The sequence below is a fragment of the Nannobrachium achirus genome (assembly GCF_963921795.1).
Source record: "Nannobrachium achirus genome assembly, chromosome: 20".
Classification (NCBI taxonomy): Eukaryota; Metazoa; Chordata; class Actinopteri; order Myctophiformes; family Myctophidae; genus Nannobrachium; species Nannobrachium achirus.
In genome coordinates, this window is record NC_137827.1 from 14,418,433 (window position 1) to 14,435,160 (window position 16,728).

General features: G+C 43.5%; 1 protein-coding gene across 1 annotated transcript in view; it reads left to right on the top strand.

The window, feature by feature from the left end:
* The window catches only part of LOC308305678 (connector enhancer of kinase suppressor of ras 3-like), a gene marked incomplete at its 5' end in the record, with an annotated part of 128,172 nt that overhangs the window by 75,965 nt on the left and 35,479 nt on the right, over positions 1-16,728 (top strand). The window contains 6 exons of the mRNA XM_080750516.1: positions 6,699-6,767; positions 7,175-7,321; positions 10,714-10,841; positions 12,030-12,223; positions 12,827-12,913; positions 15,057-15,325. Of these exons, the coding sequence (XP_080606642.1) occupies positions 6,699-6,767; positions 7,175-7,321; positions 10,714-10,841; positions 12,030-12,223; positions 12,827-12,913; positions 15,057-15,325 (894 nt within the window). The remainder of the gene's footprint in view (positions 1-6,698; positions 6,768-7,174; positions 7,322-10,713; positions 10,842-12,029; positions 12,224-12,826; positions 12,914-15,056; positions 15,326-16,728) is intronic.

Here is a 16,728-nt window from a genome sequence, read left to right on the forward strand (position 1 = left end):
GACCGTACCCTTATTGACAGAGTTGTAAGAACAGCCAAGAGGATCATTGGTGCTGATCTTCCCACAGTAAGGAATATCGATAATAAAAGGTGCCTTGACAGGACCCTGAAAATAATCAGGGACCCCAGCCACCCCGGCAACGGTCTTATAACCATGTTACCTTCAGGCAGACGCTACCGTTGGGAGCGCTGCCCTGACAGGAAGACGAAGCATAAGGTTCGCACTAGTAGGCTGGTAAACAGCTTCTTTCCAGAAGCGGTACGATTTTTGAATAAGCAGCACTAATGCACTTTATTATTTATTATAGTATTGTTAAAGTAGCAGCATACCTACCTTTTATACTTTTTTTATACAACTGATACACTGAGCCGCTATGCTGATTGTACCCTTGTCTTTTTCTGAACTGTCTTGTATATGTTTGTTTTTGCTTCTGTGTGGCTTGTGAACAAGAATTCCAATGCATTTTAACTCATACAGTGCCTATCCCGGACTAGTTCGGGATATTCGGGATCAAAAACAATTTTTTATTTGCTATTTTACTTACCCCGAGCTGCTTGGAGCAACTTGGGTGGTCCCGGCTCGCTAGCCGCTAGCCAGCAAGCCATTCTACTCTGTCCGACGATATATTCCATTGAAAATGGTTTAAAATAAAGTTTAGACCCCCCCAATGTTCACCCAATGTTCATTGTAGGCGGCGCGACGTATTCCAGGGTGCCTATCCCGAACTAGTCCGGGATATTTAATGAAATGAATAAAAATGATAAGAGGCCTTCTGAAGCCTGGCCTGATTTTTGTAGCTACTAGCCGAAAGATAGCAACGTCCCGGCCGGACATTATTTGCGAACGCAATCGCCAATCTCCGCCTAATCCAATGAAAGACCACATCTTTAAAGGCTTATATCTCTGGATTGTGTCATAGGGAAGCGGCGCGAGGTTTATTTACGGCGAAATCGCCCAAAAATGATCTTTTAGATGACAAAATGGGAATAGCCATTCTGTTAGCATCTTCATCCGGGACATTTCCATGCCGTGCATGAACGTGAGCACGTCAGGTCCTGGAAGGTGAAGTCCTGGAAGCTAAAGCGCTTGCCTATGAGAGATGCGCTGGCATTCTTTGGCCCCTAGAGGGCGCTGGCACTCAATGAGTTAACACTTTGCAAGCCGGCCGTACTTGCCCGTACTTGTCCGGTCGGCTCAATTAGCCGCCCGTCTTTTCCCGTACTAGGTCATTAAAAATGAAATTAATGATATATTTTTTTTTTAAGTCGCCGGTCGTGCTCTGTCTCTTTAAGAAACCATCTGAAGGGTTAACGTGTCAGCGACGTCATGACGTCATGTGCATCTCACTGCCTGAAGAATGCATACCAGCTGTTGCGTCTCTCTGTATGCATGCAGGGTCCGTTAGTGTAGCCTTCCTCTGAGTCTTTTTCGATCAGACGAAAGACGAAATCAAGGCTTCACAATGAGTGGATTACATGTGTTTAGATCGCTGTGCGTGCATCGAAGACGGAATGTACTTTCGGGCGCTGTTTTTTATCGCCGTTTCCCCCGTTTGGCTCAACGCAAATGAATGGAGGAAATCAGCCTACTGCACCATGAATGTAAGTCGCCGGCCCTAAATAGCACTCTATACACGGATCGCTCGCTCGCACCGGGCGGCGGGCGCTACACTACGTGCTGTTAGCATTTGGTGCATTGTTTTTTTTAAACATGTTTATAAATAAATAGAAGATTGAGCGGCAGTACCTCTGTTCAGGGTTTTTTAACACATTGGCCGCCATTTTAACATTGACTGTATGGCTCTCCTGCCATTTTGTTTAATAAAAAAATTGATATATTTTTTTTATATTGACATTTTTCCTAAATTCTGTATTTTTTCGACAATGTCATACAGAACCTCAAATGAAACAGGACAAACTCTAGTCTCACCGAAAAATAAAATAAATAAATAAAAAGCTTTTTTTTCTATAGTTGCAGCCATCTCAAAATAGCCATTTTTGACCAAAATCCAGCTATAATTGAAAGAACTGGAGATATTGACCTTTTTGTGATTGATGGCTTTTCGAGCGAATAACTCAGTTGATATTTGTATTTATGGCGTCAGGCACTTATCAGATAAGTGTACTAATGTAATTATGTAATAGGAATTATTTTTAGAATTTTCTGTTTAGAAAAATGCAGAGAAAAATATTTTTATATGCTATGTCTGACCAAAAACAGCAAGTTCACATTGATATACTATTACTGCTACAGTATTCTACAAGTCTGCTACAAGTCACTTGGGGGCGCTGTCTCTCTGTTTCTGTGTGTAAATGCTAGTTGCGCTCTGTAGGCCTACAGGTGCACACACACACATTGACATCAAAGGGGGCATGAGTCTTTACAACCAGTAAGACTCCCTAATCGGGAGATAAGCGACCGTTGGTCGCTTATCTCCACAAATATCACAACCTCCACCTCTCACGTCATACGGGTAGCCATAGTTACACCTGGAATGTTGAATCTCCATATATGGAGATAACCTACGCATCACACAAAGTCTGACCTCACCAGCCCATACTTGGGCATGGACGACTTATATCTCCATATACGGAGATGGCCATATATGGAGATACGATGACATCACAGAGTCCACAGCTGATGATGTGGCGTGATGTCATACAATACACAAACAAGCCCTATATAAAGGGGCAATTCTCACCAGGGAAGAGAGCATTGCCTGGAATGTTGAATCTCCATATATTGAGATAACCTACGCATCACACAAAGTCTGACCTCACCAGCCCATACTTGGGCATGGACGACTTATATCTCCATATACGGAGATGGCCATATATGGAGATACGATGACATCACAGAGTCCACAGCTGATGATGTGGCGTGATATCATACAATAAACAAACAAGCCCTATATACTGATGCGATACGATGACATCACAGAGTCCACAGCTGATGATGTGGCGTGATGTCATACAATAAACAAACAAGCCCTATATACTGATGCGGAGATATGAGCAGGGCAAAGGTGTGACGTGTGACGTGTGACCGACCGACGGACGGCCGGTGGAGGTTTTCATAGTAAACTGCTCCCTGACGGTCGCAATAACACTTCTAGAATACACCTCTAGAATGGATTGCTATGACATTTGTTCAACAAGGTGATCAGCAATCTCTCAACACGTCGCTCTGCGACACTTTGAGAGCTTGTAGAGCTTGTAGATCTGCTATTTTCACATTCTAGCACATGTTAGAAAATGTCTCCCCCTGCCCCTAAAAAATCCTCTGCACTGCCCTGGCTAGAGCAGGGCAGACGCAGTTTGCTAACGAGGCGAGGCTGTAGTTGATCGATCGCTTGTTGGCTGTAGTTGATGCTTGTTTTGGTGGAGCGTGGGCCAGGGACCCCCACGCCCACCTGGTTCCCTAAGTGTTGGCTGGAGACCAGGGGACCCCCTTTGTGAGACCCCATCGACAGGGACCACTTGTCCCTGCAACTGGATCATGTGAACTTTATGTAACAAATGATCGGCTTATTGATTGATTTTACAATGTTATGTAACTCCGCACTGCTCTGGGAGGTCGGCGAAGCGTTGGACCCGCGGACCCCTTATTGGTTCCGTTAGAAAGGCGACCAGGGACCCCCACCTTTGCAAAGGCGATCATGGCTTGTTTGTGGACTAAATACCATTACAAAACTAATATTATAGCCTGGATATATGGATTATAACCCAGGGTGTGGATTCAAATCAACCATCATCATTATCAGGTACGTTTTAGAAGCATTTATATGGCGAATTGGCGATAATTGTGTGTTTTGTGTCTTGAGAGAGAGAGAGAGAGAGAGAGGCAGATCTCACTGATAGCACTGTTTTTTTATGGGACTGAACACCATCAGGGGGTCCAACAGGGACCACTGAAACAGAGATATAGTGGTCCTGGAGGGAAGCACACACACACACACACACACACACACACACACACACACACACACACACACACACACACACACACACACACACACACACACAGCTGTTCTCACACTTTTTTTTCTTCTCTTTTTTTTTCCGGCAGCCAGCCTTTTGAGCTCAAATGCGTCTTTTGCCAGTTCACTGTGGGTTATGGGGAGATTTATACATTTGTATTGCAATTTATACATTATTACAGTATTTTTTTCAAACACACTTACTTTGATGTGTGATATTTTAGGTTCCCTTTAAGATAAAAGGCTCAGACTTTGTGACGGGCTGTGGAAGAATGTAATTAAACATTACATTATATAAAAGCAAATTCTCGGGACTATCGGGCCTGGCGGGGAACGACATTGGGATTTTCTCAGGACTATCGGGGGAGGCGGGGAATGAGTTAAGGGGCTCCCTGTGGCTATGGAAGGGTTGTTAAAGTACAATATTTTCCTCTTAGATGTAATGTTAGAAGTAAAAATATAGAAATACTGAAGTAAAAATTACTTAAAGGTTTTACTTACCCTTAAGTACATGTACCTGGGGACCCCTGGACTGCAAGTTGAGAAGCACCGCATTAGTTCAGTGGTCCTCAAACATTGTATTAATGTTAAATGTATATTTGGCTTCGGATCCCCCATCTAAAAAGGTTTTGGGCCAGAAGAAACGATGAATGTGAAAAAAAGATTGTAGTCTTGTAATCTGCTGTTTTTAAATAGCCAACATACAGTAAATGAGTTAAATGTACATACAGTATTTTCATCTCTTCATAAAAAACAAACCCACTCATATCTCAAACTTTGTTATGACAAACAGAGAGAGAGGGACAGACAGACGGACGGACGGACGGACGAGGTTACCATGCATTTTTGAAAAGCTCTATATCTGTAGATTATATTTTGGTATGATAACCCTTTCTGAACTCAGCTAAATTGCTGTTATCAGCCACTAGAGTTGGTGTCCCATTGACTTTACTATACAGGGAAAAAATAATCTGCTTTAAGTAACATATGAGGGGTCTAACTAGGGGGTTTTCATGATTTTGAAATCAATTGCAAGCATTTGTTTTGCACTAAATACATTCCTTGGGCTAAAAACGTGGGGGCCGTTGTAGCCCAAGGAATGTTTTTCGTGCAAAACAAATGGGACACCAACTCTAGTGGCTGATAACAGCAATTTAGCTGAGTTCAGGGTTATCATACCAAAATATAATCTACAGATATAGAGCTTTTCAAAAATGCATGGTAACCTTTGCCACCTTTCGGATACCGACATCTCGTATGGCCCATGGACCCATGGACTAAAGTAGTCCATGTTACATTTCGTCGTTGTCGGGTGGAAACCTTGCATGTCCAAAACCGTTCGTTTTGTATTTATCATTTTAAAAATAATTTAGAATAGTGAAAATAGCCGATCTACAAGCACACAACGCATCGCATCGCGAGGCGTTGTGTGCTTGTAGATCGGCTATTTTCACTAGTTTTGCGCGACAGTCTTGTATGATGAAGCAGGGCTTTACTTTTCCAAAAAAACATACACATTTAAAACTTGGAGATATGAGGTTTCTGCCCGACAGTGACGATTTGCTGGTCACATGATCCAGGGATCAATCAGTTCTGTTGTCGTGCGTGCGTGTGTGTGCGTGTGTAGAGGGATTTGGGGACTCTATTTCTCTCTCTCACCCAGAGAAATGTGTGCTGTAATAAATGGAAACTGTTTCCATTAACCGTTGATAATCACAGCATATTAAACCTCCCAACAACCGGCTTCACCCGGCCCACCCCGCCCCCGGCCCTGGGGACAGAGACAGACTGGCGGTGAATAACAGTCGCCCGCCTGATTCTTCAAACCTCCGGGCATCGCCGTGGTTATGAATCACTGTCTGATTCATCATCAGCAGTGACTGGTGGTTGATCCTGTTTGACGTCTGTGCACACAGACATTTCAGTGCCACTCGTATTCATGATTTGTGTCTTATGATTTATGATTTCGTAGGAAAACACCTGTTCAGAAAACAAGTGTTTACGTACGGGAAGCCGGTCGGTTCGGTATAGGGGGTGGGCGATGATTTTGGTGGACCTCAGATGATTGACTTAATATGAAACACTCTTTTCTCACTCTACAGTAAACAAAGCAACATAAAGTTTAAGTGTATAGAGGGTATATCTGCACATTTCTACAGTGACAATTTAAATACTTTTTAATCATTCTAAAATGACAAATTAAACTTTGGCCAAATTGTCAAAGATTAGAGACGTTTTGAGCATGTAGATCGTCTATTTTCACAATAGAATCATGTTATACAAAATGTAATGCCTCAACTCAAGAACGCTCGCCACCAAAACACGTTCGCCCTGGGTCAAATCCGGCGGCCACCATGTATAAAGTGAATGGCAAATCGAGTGGCAAATCGTTTAAAGTCGTTAAATGCAATCTTATAGGACTTTTCTGTTTGGATGTATGGGCTGTCAAGGCCAGAAAGTCGTTTTTTGCCATTCAGTAGGCGTACCCTCTATTCCTTAAACGTAACCTCAGTAAAGCAAATAGAATAATACAAGAACTGCTCGGGGTGAGTGGTTTTTGGGCGAGTGCTCTGGTTAACACGTAAAGGAGTCATGTGTGTTTCTGGTTCAAACCTTTTGATGCCGAGAGCATGAGGTCTCTTCCTGTCTCTCTCCCCCGTCTTATCTAAAGATCATGTGGGTTTGTCTCGTACTGACCTATACCTCTGTTGTTCTGCAGTCCCCGGCTGACCTGACCAGGAAGATCCACGCTGGTGACGAGGTGATCCAGGTCAACCAACAGACTGTGGTGAGCAGCTCTCTCCACTCCTGGGACATGCAGAGAATGTTAGAGAGGCAGGGGCTGACAATTCTAAAAGGGCCTTTTGGTGAAAATATCGAAAATAGCCGACCTCCAAGCTCACAACACATTGTGAGCTTGGAGGCCTGCCATTTTCGGTACTTGATGCCACACTGAACTAAGCATTGCTTGACTGTACTCTGTGTGTGTGTGTGTGTGTGTGTGTGTGTGTGTGTGTGTGTGTGTGTGTGTGTGTGTGTGTGTGTGTGTGTGTGTGTGTGTGTGTGTGTGTGTGTGTGTGTGTGTGTGTGTGTGTGTGTGTGTGTGTGTGTGTGTGTGTGTGTGTGTGTAGAACATGTGTGTGTGTGTGTGTGTGTGTGTGTGTGTGTGTGTGTGTGTGTGTTTACGTGTTTCAGGTGGGCTGGCAGTTGAAGTACCTGGTAGGCAAACTGAGGGAGGACCCCAAAGGTGTCGTTCTGCTCCTCAAAAAGAGACCCACGGGCACCACGGGGTTCACTCCTGCCCCTCTGAAGAACATGCGCTGGAAGCCCCCAGTACCACAGGTAAACACAGTCACACACTCTCACTCTCAGGCCGCAATCACACAGATGCGTGAGACATCTTCTCCGTATCGTCTGAGAATGAGGGGGGGAGGGGAGTGTTCAATGCATTGTCAATGGAAGGTTGTTTGGTTTTTTGTCGTTGCCGTGTCTCTTGCTCAACCGAAAGCTGTCTTTTGGCCAAGAGACACGGCAACGACAAAAAACCAAACAACCTTCCATTGACAATGCATTGGACCTCCCCCTCATTCTCAAACGATACGGACACGATAGCTGTCGCAACTGTGTGTAGCCGGCCTCACTCTCTCTCTCACTCTCGCTCTCGCTCTCTCTCTCTCTCTCTCTCTCTCTCTCTCTCTCTCTCTCTCTCTCTCTCGCACAACATACCATGTTTGTTTAAGTTTCAACTGAAGGCAGTGTTGTCTGTATTATCCAACAATTATCAGCCTTTTTGGAGGGAGTTGGGTCCAAGACGAGTTGGGACATGCCTGAGACAAACAACACTCTGGTAGAGAGGCTGCTCATGGGAGTTTGTTGCTTGTCATCGTGTTGTTTGTCACGTTGAGAACACAAACAAACAGGATACAGTGGTGTGGTTCAGCGTGTGAGGTCAGATAGATCGGTGGTTCCCAAACTGATGGGTCGGTACCCTCAGGGGGTCCCCAGATTATTCAACAGTAAACACAGTCACACATACTGTATAACTAACATACGGCATAAGTGTATACTAGGGATATCTGCACATTTCTAAAGTTACAATTTAATGAGTTTTAGTAAGTAAGTAAGAAAGAGGCAAGCGTTGTGAACAATGCCTTGAGACGTTGTAGATTGGCTATTGTCACAATATTTATCTGAGGAAAAGAACTGGAGTGAAATCAAATGTAATGCCTACAATTCCAAGTGCTTGTCAGCATGTGAGTTCCCAGTTCAAATAGGACTATTTGGGGGGGGTTGCGGCCTGAAAAGGTTGAGACCCACGGAGATAGATGGCCGTGTTGTGGCAGACAGAGTGGTATTATCATCAGGAGGGAATTCCCTCTGTGGTTAGGAAGATTTTTTCTTTTTTTTTTTTGGTTTTAAATTCAATCATGTAAACTCCATTCAAGACAAAGAGAATTTGGAATAATTCACACAGGGTCTAAAACAAGTTGACCTTCTTTGAAAGGGTCAAAACCTCTTCCCCCACCCCATGACTTTTATTCAAATGGAAATAAAGTCTCGAACAGTGGCCAGCAGGATAAATGTGCGTGTTAATAAAGTTATGTAACTGTAATCCAATTTGCCGCCTCTCCCTGGTGTGAACAAATTACACTTGGCTTTTAGCCGCTTTCCTCCGGCACCTGAGTCCCGTCGTTAACAGGGCGCTGCTCCGCAGGGGGAAACAATAGCGCCGTAACCCGAGACAGGCTCTGACACGGCCCTGTCATGCCTTAGAGAGACCACTTAATAGCGTCTGAGAAGCAGCAGCGAGATCGGGAGATATCAGATCTGGACAGGGGCGTCACACCAAATTCTGGGCCCTGGGTACAAGGATTCACTGCGGGCCCCCCCATGAATGTTCTTCATAGGGGGAGGGGGTTTAACCCATTTAGACTGGGAACACATTATTACGCCTTATTTTGTGCTTTAACTATTGAAAAATAGCAGATATACAAGCTCACAGCGCAGCACAGAGGGCCGTGCTGCGAGCTTGTAGATCTGCTATTTTTGAAAAAGCTTGAACATTTGTGCAAGTATTTGAAAAACCTATGTTTCCCATCTCAAAATATTTAGTTCCAGGGACCCCCCTCAGAAGCAAAATTTGAGTTACAAGTGTTCGCTTAAAAAATACATGTATTCAAAGATTTGCACACATTTTTGTGACTTTTCAAAAATAGCAGATCTACATGCTCTTGTATATCTGCTATTTTTCAATAGCTAAAGTATAAAATAATTAAGGCCTGTCCACCTTGGGCCCTAGTAAATCGGTCCCACTCCCCCCCCCCCCCCCCCCCCCCCTTGTGACGCCCCTGGATCTGGAGTGGGGGTTTTCTGGGAGATAAACAAAGAGTGCTCTCTTCAACAAAGGTGGCCAATGTCAACCTGCTACTCGAGCAGTTTGTTTTGAAACAAGGGCGTCGAGGATATCAGAGCTCTCCATCTCAGTTTGGGCACGATAAGACGCTACCGGGGGGAGGCTGAACGCAGACAGATCACACACCGTGATTCAGGGGGGCCGTGTGATATGATATAGAGATAGTCCTGTAGTTATGTTAGTCAGGGGGCTGGAGACAGGAAAGGTTAGATCATCGAGCCCTCTTAATGTCTGGATGAATGGGATGTGTCATCGATATTATGTTGGCATTCTGTGCCGTCTATAAACACATAGCCCCCATCGGTATGTAGTAGTTTAGCACTTATCTTGAGGTCTGAACTGAACTGAATGGCAGTGGATTTTAGACCATCGCACAATGTTCACCAGAGTGTGGGGAGTGGGAAGCACAACGTTGGAAAATGAGTGTGGTTTTAAATATATGGTTTTTAGGGGGTTATTTTAGAATATTTCCATATATATGGTTTAGGGGGTTATTTTAGAATATTTCCATATATATGGTTTAGGGGCTTATTTTAGAATATTTCCATACCCCCAAACCAGGGGGGGTGACAGTATAATCAAGGAGACACACATGCACTTGTGTGTTATGTGTTTTATGAAGTCGCATTTTCTCCTCCTCGCACAGTTCTGTTGGGGTAGTTTCACAAGATAATGCTCAGCAATCAACTCCGCCCCTCCCGCCATATTACCCAATCAAATTAATTCATTTCAGTTACTGTACAGAAAGTACTACTTTCAGTACAGTAACTACAATAAATTAATTTGATTGGGTAATTTAACATGGGGGTACATGACATCATCAAACAATTATGCTAATTTGATAGCCTTAATTAGCTGTTTTGGCCGTGTAACGCTCACTTTAAGAAGCCAAACTGTGGGTAGAATATCTTGCACTCGTTGTTGTTGTTGTTGTTGTTGTTGTGGACGACTTTCGAGGTTGACAGGCGCGATTTTCTTCCCTTTTAACGTGGAGTTTTTGCGTGTTTATCATGCACGACTGTGCACGTCGCGGTCCGTCGTGGCCCAATTTCCAATACTTTTACTTAAACTTGACTACATCTCAGAGGCAAATATTGTACTTTTACTACACTACATTTATTTGACAACTTTAGCTGTTAGTTACTTAGATGTTTTTTTTACTAAACATACATTAGCCACTTCAGCCCTATATACGCTTTGGCCGTTTGAAAATAGACGATCTACAAGCTCACAATGCGTCGCATCTGCTATTTTCAAAAGAGATTTATACATTTTATACCTTTGAAACCACCACTGAATGTCTCGTCTTTGTGCTTCGTAGAACAACAACAGCTCTCTGATCAAAACCCAGTCTCCCTGCGGTTCGGCCAACGGATCCACCAAGAGAGAGAAGCCGGCCATCCTAGACCTCTACATCCCCCCTCCTCCCTCCATCCCCTACACCCCACGGTGAGTGTCTAAAGGGCCGTTTATAGTTCTGTATGCTGAATGTTGTGTACGTTTTGGGTGCGAGAGCACATACGTTAATTATGTCGGAATGCATAGTCCCTCTACGTTATGTGCAGGCCGACCCGCCCTCCGCTCCAATTCCACTCCCGTTGTACCTTTATTGCAACTCACAGCACAGAGCACACGAGAGATTCTCAGCACGCCCCGACCAGGATTTCACTCTAATGTCTCTGTCATCCACACAAGTCTTTTTATATTATACTTTTTGTCAGTTAACGTTATATCACCACTGCCAGTCAAAGATTTAAGATTCAAAACGCAAGTTGGCTGAATAAACCACACTCAGCTCAAGTATCCCCCATCTCTCGAATCTGGTGATTAATCAAACAGCGTTCAAGCCACAGAGCTTTCCATGTTGCTATCATGGAGGTATAAGAACGACATCTTTTCACTATTTTTGCAGAGGAAAAGTTATTTTCCCCACGGTGAGTGTCTTAGCAAGGTTTTATGTTTACCTTATTTCCTTCCTATTCCACTTCTTTAAAAGTTCCATTTTCGGTTTTCAAAAAGTGCTGCCTCAACAAACAAAAAAAACATCTTTATTAGCTCACTTGGGTCCATTAAACCTCCCCTTTAAAAATCTTACCATAAACCAGAGACCAACTCGGGCAACAAATGAGCTTGAGGCCAACTCCTACCCTCCAGCCTCCACGTGCGCTTTTTGGCATATCTATGATTCTATATAGGCTGAAGGCAACAATATGGAAATAGTCACTGGAGCCTATTGGAGCCTCTGCCATATCTTTGGTTCCGATCCTGATTTTTGGACAATCCTAGACCAACGATTACAGATGTTTTGATCAATGTTTTGTAAAAAAGAATAATAATAATTTGGGGTTACCGAACCACACATCTGCTGGGGTTCAAAAAAGAACCCTTTTTAGCTTTCTCTGTAAACCTGTGATGTGACATTGAAGGGGGACTGCCCATAAATTCGACATGATCTCAGAAGTCCGACTTAGGGTTGTTAGGGTTAGGCATACTGTAGTTTTACTGAGGTTAGGATTAGGCATAGTTTTACTGAGGTCAGGGTTATTGTTAAGGTTAGGTTTAGGTGGTCGAACCAATGCCATGTCACCACAGTGAGGTTGATTGTGTGACTGTGACTGTGTGTGTGTCCAATTGCAGGGAGTCGCGGACGAGCTCTTTCTCCAGCATCAACAAACGACCAAATAAGGGCAGCGAGTCGCCCAACTCCTACCTGGACCAGGAGTCGAGCCGGAAACGCTTCACCATCACCGACTACGACAAGATGGCCGCCGGCTACCCCATCGAGGCCAACGTGATTCAGCCCCGCATGAGGGAGCACAAGCCGTCCCGTGGTCAGTGCACTACCCTCAGGGGTTCTCAGCCTTCTCAGGCCCACCCTGACGAGCACTAAGATTTGATGCATTACATTTTGTATAACACAGTTCTATTGTGAAAATCGCGAGGCGTTGTGAGCATGTAGATTGGCTATTTTCGCAATTTCTGCCTCTAATATTTGACAATTTGGCCAATGTTTAATTTGTCATTTTAGAGGTATTAAAAAGTCCTTAAATTGTCACTTTAGAAATGTGCATATACCCTCTATACTAGTATACACTTAAACTTTATGTTGGTTTGTTTGCTGTTGAGTGAGAAAACAATGTTGCACATTAAGTTAACCATCTGGGGACCCCCCAAAATAATGTGGGGACCTGAGAACCACTGCAGTACCCCAACTAGAACGTTGCCATGTCTGCTTATTAGAAGCTACTTTGGGCTTGTTTTTCTGTAAATATTGGTAGTTGGCCCTGGCAGTTGCAAATTGCAGACAGGTGCTCTTTTATGGTGGTTTTGAAGCACTTCGTTTTTGATCTAAATAAAATAATAATAATATTAATATTAGTTATTATTGTTGTTATTATCATCATCATTAATCATAGTTGTTGTTTTTTTTACAGGTAAACCCCGACCTCTCTCCATGCCAGTGGACACGTGTCTTGGTGTGATCGATCCTTACGCCAAACCCTGGGCACAAGGGAGGAAAGGTACGTTGCTTCCGGTGCCGGTCGCACATCGTGATTCTTGTGTGTTTGTTTGGTGCTTTTGCTTTTGAGAAGTTTTTTGCCTATTCACTGAATATTCATCGACACTGCTCTTAACCTGTTTGGTGCCAATCCCGAGTTTCTGAGTTTGTATTGGTACCCTACCTGTGCCAACCCAGAGTTTCCCGAGTTTGGGACGTTTTTGAAGTTTATTTTTCAAAAATGTTTTTTTGACGTCAAAAACATTATTAGGCATGATCGCGATCGCGAAATTGCATGTTTAACCCCCATACCAACCCCATCTTTCAAACATGGCAGCCATGTTTGTTTACATAATTTAAAAACATAATGGCTGATATCTCATGAATGCCTGAACGGATTTCCAAGCGGATTGTTTTGTTTGATTTAATTGATAGCAACAAAAGTTTTAACACGGTCAATATTATGCTTGGTTTGAGACCTCCGGGATCAAACGTTACGGACGGAAGGCTGGTGGCTGAAAATAGGCAGTTAGCCGACAAGCTGCGTTACTTGTAGCTATTATCTGTGGACGTTTGTGCTGTGTGGCTGCAACTAGGCCTGTCACAATTATTACATATTACATTACATCGTCTAATCGCAATTATGTGACATAATCGCAATTATTTGGTCATAATCGTCCCCATGTTGAAAAATGTTCATATCTTTTCAAACATTTTCAAAAATTGTGGAAATAGCAGATCTGTGACGCGTTGTGTGCTTGTAGATGGGCTATTTCCACTATCAATGTTATTCTTAAAGTATAAAGTTGTCAAATATGTCAGTAATGTCTTTCTATATTTAGATGTGTCATATCTGCCATGTGCAACTTCAAAGCCTAAAAGCCAAACAGAGATGTAATTGTCAACGACAAAAACACAATTAAATCATTAATCGCGATTATTTGAGTGACGATTAATCGCGCCATGTAAAATGTCATAACCGTGGCAGCTCTAGCTGCAGCACAAACCCAGTGGTAGTGACCAGTAGGGATGGGTATCGTCTGCGATACTTTTAATGGTATCGATCACATGACGTCGATACTCTCGGGTATCGGTTCACGTAAAAACGAACGATACCTCGTTTCGATACTCTGGAACGCACCCCTGGTCGGTCGCATCTGTAACAGTTGGGCTACTGAGAGTTTAATGACTGCTTTAGTAGGCTACACTCGTTACTGTGGAAAATAGCCGACAATAGCCTATAATGTTTATTATTATGATGATTATCCAACATCTATACTCTCCGCTCCGCCACACTGTGTGATCATCATCATCACCTCTGCTCTACCGCAGCAGCGACTCACCACTCTTTCCGTGTTGAAGTTAAACTTAAATAAAAAGTATCGAAAATGGTATCAAAAAGAGTATCGTATCGATTCCCAGGTATCGAAAAAGGTATCGTATCGATTCAAAGGTGAACGATACCCATCCCTAGTGACCAGCATGGCTACCAAGAAGAACAAGGAGGGCATTGATGACATTAGTTTGACAAAGATTTCGTGCCAGGGGGCCCAATGTTTTTGATCTATTATAATTGAATAATAATATTAACCCATTTAGGCCTAGAATTATTGAATGCTTTAACCAGTGAAAAATAGCAGATATACAAGCTCACAGCGCGGCACCGAGTGCCGCGCTGCGAGCTTGTAGATCTGCTATTTTTGAAAAAGTCGTGAACATGTGTGCAAATCCTTGAATATATGTATTTTCAAAGTGAACGTTTGTAACTCAAAATTTTGCTTCTGTGGGTTGTCCCTGATACAATATTTTGAGATGGGGGTCCGTGGCCGAGGTTTGAGAACCACTGACATAGTAGTCTCTCAAGAACAGACTAACTGAGCTCCAGTTAAGTGAAAAGGACCTTTTCTTTGACAATGGCTGGCCAGATTGCTGACATAGAAACATAGGTTTTTCAAAAAGTCTTGGAAGGATTCAAAAGACACTTATAGAATCGGGGTAAAAATTCTAATTTTCAGGATTTTTCCAAAAATAGCAGATCTACAAGCTCGCAGCGCGGCACTCGGTGCCGCGCTGTGAGCTTGTATATCTGCTATTTTTCAATAGTTAAATCATAAAATAATGATACACAAAATGACGACGAACCTCTCCTCTGTGCTTCCTTCCAGGCGAAGACCTGCTGTACAGATACCTCAGCAACGAGCGGATCCCCACCATCGCGGAGGAGGCGCCGTGCGTGGCGCCGCCCTACAGGCCGGCGGGGGAGCGGCACCACCACAACCTGATCCGAGGGGTGGACCACATCCGGGGCAGCCGCTACTACTCCAACTCGGACCTGCACAACAGCGCCACCATCCCCTACCAGGAGGACGTGAAAAAGACCCCGCCCGTAGCCCCGCCCAGCTCCAAGCGCAACCCGGCAGAACGCTCGCTACTGGTCAGTTGGATTGCGCGGCTTAAGCTATTGACTCACTGATGATGCGCTTCCTGTTCCGGGGCTTACTTGTTCCTGTCTTTTGTCCTTCCTCAGACCTCTGTGAAGTTGGCACCCCATATGATGAAAACATATATACAAATTGTGTCATTCTTTAGTGCTGAATTTGTGCTGAATTGTGCCGTAAATTTTACAATTTGTGCTGGTATCACTTTTTAGTTATTCTACATAACACCACTGTTCTGCTCCTATGTTCTACTATTAAGCACTCTCCATCGACCTCTGCAGGCCACACCACTGTAATGCTGATAAATCTGCTAATTCATAACATATAAATATTTATATATATAAATATTTATAAAAACACAATTGATGATTTCAACGGCACAAATTAGAGCACATCCAGCACTAAAGAATGAGACCCTTTTTTCCCAATTTGGAACCAAACAATTGGGGGTGCAAGGCTCAGCAAAACTATAACTTGAAATATCTCAAAAATGATAGCAGCACAAATTATAACATTTATGGCACAATTGAGCACAAATTCAGCACTAAAGAATGACACCATTTTTATATATGTTTTCATCATATGGGGTGCCAACTTCACGGAGGTCTTCCTCAGTGCCTTTAAAACGTTTTTTTATACGTCTGGCTGTATTTTGCAGTTTGGGGCTCTCTCACACTCCTCTCTCCCCTTACCTCCATACCTCCCTGGTGTTTACTAGCACTACTACTACTATACTCCTCAACAGAACCTGCTTTTAGTAGTACTCACTGCGTTTTACATCAACCCTTTAACATTACCCACAACCCCCCCTCCCCCACACACCCTCTGTGACTACCAGCACCATCGCAAACCTCTCGGCGTTTCCTGGAGGAACGTCTCTGAACAATGTAGGAACACTCAGTGAGTTGTCGACTGAGGTGCCAAGGAGGAACATGGGAAATGAAGTCTTCAAGTCAGAGGTGCTAAGAAGAGTTTGTATTAATGTATGAGTGAGGACGCATTCAGGTTTTGGACACTTTAGCTTAATTTATACTCGATCGCACAACAGTGTTGCCTAGCCGACAAGAACTCACCTTCAAGACTCACGCGGTGCGTGATTGGCCATGCTTGCGGGTGGGAAGCCAGGTGGGGAGGGTGATCTCTGTTGCACTAGGAGGAACTCTCAACTCTGCAGCGCCTGTTGGGAGGAATAGTGCAGTGGTTTCTTTCTTTCAAGACCCAAATGAGAAATTTGGGTCTCGAGATTCTCCCCGGGACCCAAACATTGTGAGCTTGTAGATATGCTATTTTCACGACATATTAAACTTTTTTTTTATTCATTTAGAGAAATCTTTAACAATACAAATAATAATGATAATCTGGTGTTCTCTGGAAAAAAGTTTGAACTTCTTTTTTTTAC